General features: G+C 39.8%; 1 protein-coding gene across 4 annotated transcripts in view; it reads right to left on the reverse strand.

Annotated features, from left to right (window-relative positions):
* Positions 1-1,887: 1,887 nt before the first annotated feature.
* Positions 1,888-10,766, reverse strand: part of LOC104965628 (SLIT-ROBO Rho GTPase-activating protein 3-like) — a 32,589-nt gene continuing 23,710 nt past the window's right edge. For 3 of the 4 annotated variants that reach the window (XM_010794620.1, XM_010794621.1, XM_010794619.1), the window contains exons 13-22: positions 9,431-9,491; positions 9,108-9,185; positions 8,636-8,770; positions 8,427-8,532; positions 8,129-8,356; positions 7,528-7,601; positions 7,233-7,413; positions 6,394-6,540; positions 4,958-5,273; positions 1,888-4,433 (exon numbers count right to left, since the gene is read on the reverse strand). In XM_010794620.1, the coding sequence (XP_010792922.1) occupies positions 3,975-4,433; positions 4,958-5,273; positions 6,394-6,540; positions 7,233-7,413; positions 7,528-7,601; positions 8,129-8,356; positions 8,427-8,532; positions 8,636-8,770; positions 9,108-9,185; positions 9,431-9,491 (1,785 nt within the window). In that variant the 3' untranslated portion in view covers positions 1,888-3,974. Of the gene's footprint in view, positions 4,434-4,957; positions 5,274-6,393; positions 6,541-7,232; positions 7,414-7,527; positions 7,602-8,128; positions 8,357-8,426; positions 8,533-8,635; positions 8,771-9,107; positions 9,186-9,430; positions 9,492-10,766 lie in introns of those variants that run through there. The other variant, XM_010794622.1, reaches the window with a different exon arrangement.

Below are 10,766 nucleotides of genomic sequence, written 5' to 3' on the forward strand. Positions count from 1 at the left end.
TGCAGCTGAGCTTGGGGTTGGGGTGGGGGTGGGGGTGAGGATGGAGGATGGTGACTTAAGGTGTACAATGTGTTTCCTCACCCATGATCATATTGGTTCAGGATGAAGGGAAAAATAAACAAGCATCTGTTTGAGAGGAAATCTTCTAAAATCTCTAACGTTTGGGAATATTTGGACAGAGCACTGAGAGCATTGATCGTTTGAACTACATTAACCCTATTTTACTACAAAACTATATTTTCAAAAGTAAGATGCTACAAAGAATAGGGCAGGTGGAAAATAATTAACTATATTTACTTAGTTAGTTCTACACATGGAAAACTGTAAAAGGAAAGTCCAATCAATGAATACACATTAATGAACCCAAAATTCGATTCCCCGTCTTTCCTCTCCCATTAATAGTAATTGTGTGCCTCTGATATGTTTTAAGGTGCTTTTTCTCACATCAAATGGTAAATCATTTCACTCTTGTTCCGGGATGACAATGCCTCCATCCACAGGGCAAAAGTGGTAACTGTGCTATGTGATAGGAAATGTAAACAATGCAGTGCATTACTATAAGAAGAGGTATTAGGATTCTTTACTTTGGTAAATATAAAAACCGCCATAACAAGTCAAAGTCAAGCACTGAATTGTTTTAATTAACCCTCCTATTGTCTTCGTTTCCCCCCCCTTACTTTGGTGTTCACGGTCCGGTCCTGTTTTAACTGCTATTACATTAACACAAAAACCATTAATCATCACCAAATTTCATTGAACACCCTTTCAAACTGTAAATAGTTTATCAGACTACTGGTATTCATGAAAAACTGCAGTAAATACAAAGAACAGACACTGAGCATGTATTGCATGTGCCAGGTGTGATCCATGTGGGGGGATGGGCACATAAGAGCGGGAAATGTGTCAAATTGTTTCTGTGTGTGTTTGTGAGTGCCAGGTATGATGAGCACATAAGGGGACACACACACACACACACACACACACACACACACACACACACACACACACACACACACACACACACACACACACACACACACACAGTGTGTGGGTGTTTGTGTGTGTGTTTTATCTGATCCAGATGGTTCACTAATTCCTTTTCTTTATTGCGGACCGGGAACACCATGGGTGTTACAAAGTTGACTAAATCATCCAAAATTCAATGAAAGTGGTGATCAGCAATTGCATATGTTCAAATGTCTACTGTGAAGGATATCATAAAGCCTTAATGCAATACAATGCAAAACCAAAAAAGTTATCATTGATGAAAGGATTAAATCGGTCGGATTTGACCCGAAGACAACAGGACGGTTAAGTAAAGGTATACATGAATATTGCCTGCTAAATATATTCAAAAAATAAGGTACTCTCTATGGAAGAAAAGCCTTTTTCAGAGTTGTGTTTTTTTACATCATGGAAATATTATTATTAATTAACTGTAATTAAAAAGTTTCATATTGTAGTAGGTGTGAAAACGTTTATTGTATTCTGTTGGCTAGTTAAATGTAAAACAAATGCATTACATTTTAATATTTTGAGACAATTTTAGACCCAAGGAATAATATTGAAGTTCTTTTTTCGAGATTGGCATCGTTCCCCTTTTAGTACATTACTTGCAAACTATGATTATATGCAGGGTGCTGTGATAGTTAATGGTGCATTTTATGATGATATGAATTATTTTAACATACAGTATATGCTCACCAGCAGATGGCACTGCATAACCACTCTAGTGCAGAGTGAGCTGTGATTCAAGTTGGTTAGGTATGCTCATGTTATTTTTCACCACAAATCAGATTCAGTGTTAAAGATGACTGCATGACTACAAATATGGTACACTGCATTAACACTGTTATTGAACATCACCAGAAAATAAAAAGACAAATGTCTGTGACGTTTTACCAATTTATTGTTTTGTTAATGTTTGTGCAAGGATAAGAGTTACAAAAATCTACAGACTAGACATGATAATATATCCTGTTCCTATTATACAATGTTATTTATACAAGTATCCTTTAGAAGTATGTATATATTCAATCCAATGTACCTATTACACGTTAAAGATATATTGATCATCCTTATAGGACAGACAACAAACACCACCAACAGTAAACAAGTTCATCTAAACACCCACACAGCCTGAACTGACCATGTGCAATCTAGACAGTGTAAGCTTGAATGGTACGTACTGATGTGCTATATCATATTTCTAGTAAACTTCATCAAATGAATACACATAACCTACAAATGCAGCATAGTTCCCTGTACTGTTTATAAGTGCATTAGCCACTTGAATTGTAGGATAACTTTTTTACTTTTTATTGAGGTAACACAGCTAATCTTTTTATAAAGAGAGATGACTATAATATAACAACAGTTTATGATTTTCATTTGTATTTCCTTGTATTAATCATATGGGTGGCATGTCTATAATGTCAACAATAATAGTCAATGTTCTCTGTGTTACTCTGGCCCTGCAGCCTGGTCTACCTCTGCCATCCACTGACCTATTTCTGAAATTAATGAATGAAGGAAAAATATAGTTTTGGCTGTGATACTGTTCTCGTGTTATCAGGCATAAGACATAGATTTTTGAACAGCTTGCCAGTACTGACATGCAGCAAACACAATGAATGATCAAATATCAGAGTTACAAAGAGTTTGTAACAGTCGACTGCTGAGAAAATTCGACTGCCGGTCAGAAAGGTTATTGATTGGTCAGACTGGAGCCGACCCATTTTACTGAGGACAAAGCTGCTTGGAAAGTTTTGATGGAACATTTTCTTTCAAACTTTCTTCTCTCGTAGAAAAATAGTAATCGACAATTTCAAGACAGAAAGGGAGTATATTTTGATTTAGGTTAAAGACAATATTTTCGTAGCTTGTTTCAAATTATTGTCCTAAATTACTTCGTTGAAATATTTACCAATCCAAGTAACAATAGGTGAGGTCCATGAAAAGCTTTCAGCCCTTTGTACTCAGTGTCCTTGGGTTGGATATGTGTGTGTCGTTGGGGTGTAGCAAGAACTGCTGTCTTCCAGTTTGTTTTTCATACTACCATTGTTTTTTAGGTTTTTAAATATTGGCTCAAATACAGATGTAGTTACCTTTAAGCCAGCATGTAGTAGCCATTAGAAGATTTGCTACCTAATGCAGCTCTACCCTGATTTTACCGATGATCCAAGGGCTGTGTCTGAAATCACTCTCATATAGTGAACAATACATTGAAATTTCAAACATTTATAAATCAGCATCATAACAGGTGCAGCGCCAAACAGCTGTAATTTTTGCATCTATAAAATATGATGCATTGCATTGTGGTAAATTCATTGTTGGTAAAAAAGAGTTAACATGCCATGCACACTACTTTCTTTCATTCCATTATTAAATGTTACTTACAGTAGGTGTACAATGTTCCAGATTTTACAGTAAATGGAGAGTGATCTCAGAAACAGCCCCGATGTGGCCAAGGAGTCATGGATTTGATAGACTAAAGAAACACCAGCACAGACTGGATGTCTACACAATTAGTGGTGAAACACACCCATAAGTGTTCCCTCATAATGAAACATGAACAAGATTGAAAGTCAAAGCCCACAGCATATTTGTAACCTAATAACTTGAGATGTTTCACTGTCAGATTATAGTAAACAGAAGCGTTTTCCAGTGCATCCCTTTTTTTATCCAGCATGTCTGCTCAGCATGGTAGCATTCTATAAACAATTTTCTTATTTAAATTCTACTGTAATATTGTTATACGCTATATCAACTTGTCCACCAACAAGGTAATGCGTTGGCCCAGAGTGTGTCAGAAAGTAGCAGTAGCCGTCCTACACTCTAGAAGATTAGTGGTAAATATTCATCATACAGACAACAAAGTTTGTTTTGCTGTGGAAAAGAAGTGCAGGAGCGTGATGGCAAACACAATCCCTCGGTGTCCAAAGTGTTCTTCAACCACTTGTGACTGACTGGAGCTACATGTTACCTTGTTTGTCTGAGGAAGAGGAGGAAGTGGAAGGTGATGGGGAGGGAGGTTTGGGAAAGACCCTGTCGGTGGGTGTGATGCCCGGGCTGCCCAGACCAGAGGAGCTCGAGCTGCTGGAGCGGTATGGCCCCGCTCCAATCACAGGGGCCGGCCGAACAGGTCTGACAGGCGGGGGCCTTAGAGGGGCACTGGGTCTACGTGCTGCTATAGCAGGTTTAAAAGTGGTCATGGTCTCGGAGGAGGAGCTGCTGCTGCTACGTCGCTGCGCTGCATCTGGATCCCTGATCACTATGGTGTGGAGGGGGCTCGCGGGCGGATCCTGCGCCCCCCCGGCGCGTTTGAGGGGCTCCAATGTGTCCAGGACAACGTCAGGGGCATGTTTGGCTACATTCTGTCGCTCCAGCTCACGCAACTCATGGAGGGCAGTATTCATTGTTTTCTCTATGTCCTGAAACATAAGCAGAAGGGGAACATGTGTTGACAATCAGAGAAACACCAAGTAAATAAAACCATGTTAAACCAAAGATGGGAGAGACTTGTTAGCCTTACTTTTATACTTTTTTTATACTTTGATTTACACGCTGACATTAAATAAATGGTGTCCTCCCCCAGAATCCAGATGTGTGTGTATAAATGTAACGGTGTTTAAAGCACTTTGGAGGATAGATTGCTTCAATTTCAGTTATGACCGTGCCCTCAGAGCAGTAATGATTAAAACAGGTAGCAGCAAGTGATTGGCTTTCTTTGTTTGTCCTATTCATAAATAATGTAATCCATATTATAATTTACAGTCAATATCCTTCAGAATAAATGTAAGAATTTCTATATGAATAAAATACTAAACATTAGGTATGGCATAAAAGGACAGCTTTCTTCTTAATGAGGATGTTTGTACAAAATGTATTTGTAGAAATATGTTTAGTGTATTCATATTTTAATCATTTGTCTTTTCAAAAGTACACTAACACTCACCTCAGCGAGTGCTTCAGCCTCAAGGGTTTTGTGATCTCCTAAACTCGCGTGCCGAGTGGTGCTGGGTGAAGATCGCTGAGAGTGGCTGTCCAGGAAGGCCTTTCTGTCCGGGTGGTTGATGCAGCCAGCACTGCCAAATGTGGCGAGGCGTCGTTTCTCGGGACTGTCGGCTGGGCCCCTGCTAACCGCTATTTTGTGTGGGCTGCAGGGCCGAGGCAGAACCTTAGGGGGGTGATCTGCAGCTCTGGTGGGGCTCTGACTGTCAGCGCCGTTCCTGTGGTGTGAGCCGGCAGCACCATCTGATCGCATCCTCACCCTGAGAAAAAACACATTTTGGTACTTGATCAGTTTGAATCTCTTCACTCACATTCACAAGAATTTAAAATGCATAAACGTAATGTCTGTATAAAGTGTATGCACTGTCTGTAGTGTGTGAGCCCATTGAGTCTTAAAGGTCTCCTATCATGCTATTTTTAGGCATATATTATAGGTCCCAGATATATACAAATATATAAAAAACATGTCTATGAAGTGTTTTGCTCAAAATACCAAACAGATCCCCAATTCTAGCCATGCCTCATATCCCTCTATTTCCCTTCCTATTAACAAAAGTGCTGATTTTGGAGGGGTCTGAGCTCATGCGGGACCCGGCAGCTACTGTCTAAATTAAATGCTGCAGTGATGAAATGCCATATCATGGATTATCAAGGATTATTTCTGAAACAGTTTGGAGCTCAAAGGCTTTCTCTCTTGCCACAANTTTTTAGGCATATATTATAGGTCTCAGATATATACAAATATATAAAAAACATGTCTATGAAGTGTTTTGCTCAAAATACCAAACAGATCCCCAATTCTAGCCATGCCTCATATCCCTCTATTTCAGCCCTGTTACTAAAGTGCTGATTCTGGGTATAAAGCTTTATAAAAAAAAAAAAGAGGGAGCGGAGCTTATGCCTGCTCATGCGGGAGAATTCTACCCAGATACTCAGCTAAATGCTGCCGTGATGAAACGCCATATCATGTTCCAAACCACATCAAGGATGTTTTCTGAAACAGTATGGAGCTCAAATGCTTGTTCTCTTGCTGGTTTACCACAAGGTGAGTTCCTTTTTTATTTCCTGCTTTCTTACACATACTCTCTGAGTGTTTGCGATGCTTGCTAATGTAAACACAGACCATATTATGTCCAAAACACGTCACGCATTGTTTCTGATAGGGCCGTGGGCGTAAAGCCAGCCCACATTTTCGATATTACATCATATCGGCAGCAAATCTTGATCAGCTCCGTTGTTCCCCCGTTTTTAGAGATTTGGGAAGAAGGAAAAGAGAGAGGGTTTTGTTTTCTGACACTTTGTGAGTTCCCTGACACACCGGGGACACATATTTATGTATAAAAGACATAAAAAAAGTGCATTTTGCATGATAGAACTAACCTTCCCAGCGCTGCTCCAAAGCGGCGCTCGGGTGTGTGTTCGCATGGAGATTGGTGATCATTTCTGGAAGGGGCTCTCTCATCGTGCTGTAGTCCACCGCTGCCTGCACTATTAGTCCTCTGAATGCTATCTGAGAATGCATCATCCCTGATACGGACAGACAGAAGAATTGATTTGCAATTAATGGCTTCCGTCCTCAGGAAAATGTTAATTTTCTCAAACGGAAGAACGGAGTCCCTTACAATTAAATTCTTGTCACAAAAACAACACAAAAATGTCACCAGCACAGAAACCCTCATTACATTTACAGACATAATTAATCACTTATCAGTCCCCGGCAGACACTTTTGACCGAAAGTACATCAATCCTCTTTTTAATTTAGCTTTAATTATGTTACCTGCCCTGTGATGCAGGAGTGGTTATCAGGAAAAAGGCTGGAGCAGAATTAAAGGCTGCATTTGTGGAGTGATCAAGTGCTTGTGCTCTTTCCTTGCTGATTAAGGAGCATTTATTTGGTTTCCATTGCAACCAGGTTTGTCAAGGAAACAAGAAAAATGCAGAAAAACATCTCATTGTATTCACACTGCCCCTTACAAAGGCACTGTTTTTATAACGGCAAGCTTTTTAAACAGCTAGAAAAGACAAAAACATTGCGTAAAAATACGAATAGAATAATGCATTTGGGAAAAATAGAGCACTATAAATAATGAGCAGCCTAAGCAGCCTATGCCCTGCAGCAGAACCAAGGTACTGACTTCTTATCTAAATAAATGTTCTGATGCAGTTATATAACTAAAATCTATGTGGGAGCCCTACAGACCAAATGTATCCCACTCACATGTCCTGCACCACAATGTAACGGTGTGGAATCAGCCCGTCCACCCCGTTATGTCGGCCCTCCCACCAGTCCTCAGAGGCTCGCAGGTAGAGCAACAGGGAGGCTCCCTTCTTGAAGGACAGCTCTCTCGGAGTGCGGCCAACGTAGTCAAACTTTGCGATGGCCTCGATCTGCTCCAACTCTGAAATACAAAACACAAGAAAGTACAACTCAGAGAAATGTGACAGAATCCAGTTTGAGACTACTTCAGCTCTTATTAAAAAGGTACAGCTGGTGTCTCTGCAGTGTGACTCACCTTCATCGCTAGTGTTGGGTCCGGTACCATTGTCTACCTCGTCAAGAGCTCCGGGCTCACTGTGGGGGCTTTCACTGAACGGAGAAATATGAAGACAGCGATCCCTCAAATCATATTCAATGTAGCAAATAGAGGAATATTAAGCTTTCCGTCATATAGTTTATGAATTATTTTCAATAATCGTTCTTATAACTTAATTTCCAATATATGCACATTTATTACGACATAAATGGTTATTTTTACATTTCAAAAATACATTTTCATATAAATTATATTTGATAACATTTGTATTGAATTTTATTATGCAAAATGTATTTATTTAATCTGTGTCTAATATAAAAGAATAATAGCTGAACAGTTGTTTTTATTATTGCTATGTTTTTTAAATAGTATTGTGCATACTCAAAAAGTAAGTTGTTAGGCTGTTAACAACTGATCAAAAAACGGGTAGTAAATGGTTGCTTAAAAATAGCAGCTTTTATCCAAAGGGCTTCACAATTTGTCTTAAATTCACCCTTTCAAAAACATACTCACACTCCTGACTCCTCAGCCGCCCTCTAAACTCTACTGACACATGCTGGAAACCGTGTCTTGCACTTACCAGTACTCTTCCCCTCCAGCCATGCATTTTTCATACACAGGTCCGTCCAACTCACGCTGGCTGGGGAAGATGACCTCATGGTGGATGATAATGGTCTTAATGATCTCGTTAACATGCGCCTGGCAGGACACAGGGTCCTGTTCATCTGGTATTGGCATCAATGTGGGGCCAAAGCAAATGGCGAGGTTGTAGGGGTCCATCATGTTCTCATCACTGTACTGAGAAACACTGGAAAGACAGAAGCAATTAGTATCATTTTCAGTGTCACACGAGGGATTTTTTTTGTGGCAGGACTTACTGATTTAGAAATGAAAACAGGTATCTCATGACGATAATCACAGGCCGCTGAAGAGTCACAACTATCTGCTGGATGTGATGAGCTCTCTCTGCACCGGAGTCCAGCTCTGAATATAAAGTAAGAAGCAAAGACAAACAGGAAGCATTAACAGAAAGACAGAACAAATAAAACATTACATCTATCAGATATTTTCCTGGATTTTGACTCACTGGTTGTGGAAATTATGTCCAGGAAACGCTCCTTAGGGAACATCGGGTTTTCCAGCCCCCTGAAGTAGAGCTTGAGAACGCCGGCTATAGAGTTGATGTCATGATCGGCCTGATCATCCACCAGAGGATCCTCTCCTGTAGATATAGCGTATATTAAATACACTCAATCATTCATTACTATCAGTGTCCATGTAACACAACACTGATGCAGTTTTTTATGCGCATCTTAAGTTGGGAGGTTAATATAAACATTGAGAGTGCGTTTTTCTTCCTCATTTATTATTACCCCTAGACGCTGATCTTATGTATAATGCATCTGAAAGGATATGCAAGTCCATTACAGGGTTACATGTGACACATGGGCTCTTTATCTGCACTTTGAAAGCCTGTGGAAGAGACCGTGGCTTTTGAGGTGGACAAAACGCAATTTAAAATCAATCAAGAAATGATGGCCAGGCGCACTGGGACTGACCTCTCTCAAATGCATTTTTAATGTCGTTGACTTCGATCTGGGAGCCTGGAACTCGAAATATACCTTGCTGCTGAAGACCTGTAGACAGATAGGCCCGTTAGTGTAAAATGTACAAATGTCCTTCCATTGAATTTACAAGCACATTTAAAGTTTAAGAATAGTAACCAGTCCTCACAGTATGTACACAGCATTTAAAGCATGAAGGTGTTAAAGGCTATAAACAACTCTGGAGGATGTATGTTTGTGTCAGGAGGTTAAGTAGGGGAAAGGAGGGGTTTTTGTTTTGTGGAAAGCCAACATATGAACGTAAAATAGGAACCTACCATACAGATTGATGTATCGAACACAGCTCTCAACCACCGCTGGTATAGACTGGCCGGAGTCCTACCAGGCAGATTGAAAATGATTAATATTGGAGGCACATAAACTGAAAATTAAGAATAATAAAAGATAAGTCATGCTGGCAGGATGTTGTAATTAGAAGCTTTAGGCAGCCCCTCAGTCAATTCACTTCAAAAATAATGAAAGAATATTGTTAATCATTCAATGTTTTTATAACACTTTTATGAAGCCCATGTCTTCAATACATTATAAACCTATATCATAATTCTTTATAATAATAATCAGCATTTAATAATGACCCTTAAGGTCATAACATCTTCTTCCTTTGCAGGCTGAGGAGCTTCAACATGGACTCCAGGATACTCCAGGATACTCCAGGATACTCTGCAACTTCTACAGGTAGAGAGGATCCTGACTGGCTGTATCACGGACTGGTACGGCAGCTGCACCGCCCTCAACCGTAAGGCTTTACAGAGGGTGGTGAAAACTGCACAGAACATCACCAGGACGGAGCTACCATCCATGGAGGACCTTTACTCCCAGCGGCTCAGGAAGAAAGCCCTCAGGATTACAAAAGACCCCCATCACCCCAGCCACAAACTGTTCAGTCTGCTGCCGTCTGGCAGGCTCTTTTGTAATCCTGAGGGCTTTCTTCCTGAGCCGCTGGGAGTAAAGGTCNTACGACCGTAGTTCCGTAAGTCCGTTAACACGGTAGTTAACGACGTATACGGAACGTTACGTAAGTCGTAGACCGTTGTAACGTACTACGTCGAAGTCCCGTTAATACCCCCGTTACCGTACGTTAGGTACCCTTAGGGTCCTAAGGTACGTACTACGGACGTAACTTAAGGACTTTCCGAAAATTTCTAAAACTTAGGACTTTAACTAGGTAACTAGGTTCCCGTAAACGTAATTACGTAATTTAACTTGGAATTTTGGGTTCTACGTACTACTTACGATTAAGGTTTTTCTAAACCAATTTCGTAAAACTAGTCAATTCTAAAGTGTTAAATAGTGTTGTATCATTATACTGCATTATAAAAACAGTATATTGCATTACAACTAAGATAATTATATTACACTATGATCCTAGCAGCAATTATGAAGTATTATGTTTAAGGTTCAAGGTTCTTTATTTGTCATACGAACATAGAGTAGTTATGTCGATGAAAATCTTAGGTCACAGGCTTCTCCAACAGTGCAACACAATAATACAGATAAACAGAAAAATATAGTGCAAGTGAATATTAAAAAGTAAATACAAAAACAAAAATAGTTTAAAAAAACTGAAATAGTGAAATAAGAGTCTATATGCAA

Source organism: Notothenia coriiceps, unplaced genomic scaffold (assembly GCF_000735185.1).
Source record: "Notothenia coriiceps isolate Sejong01 unplaced genomic scaffold, NC01 NC01_scaffold00037246, whole genome shotgun sequence".
NCBI lineage: Eukaryota > Metazoa > Chordata > Actinopteri > Perciformes > Nototheniidae > Notothenia > Notothenia coriiceps.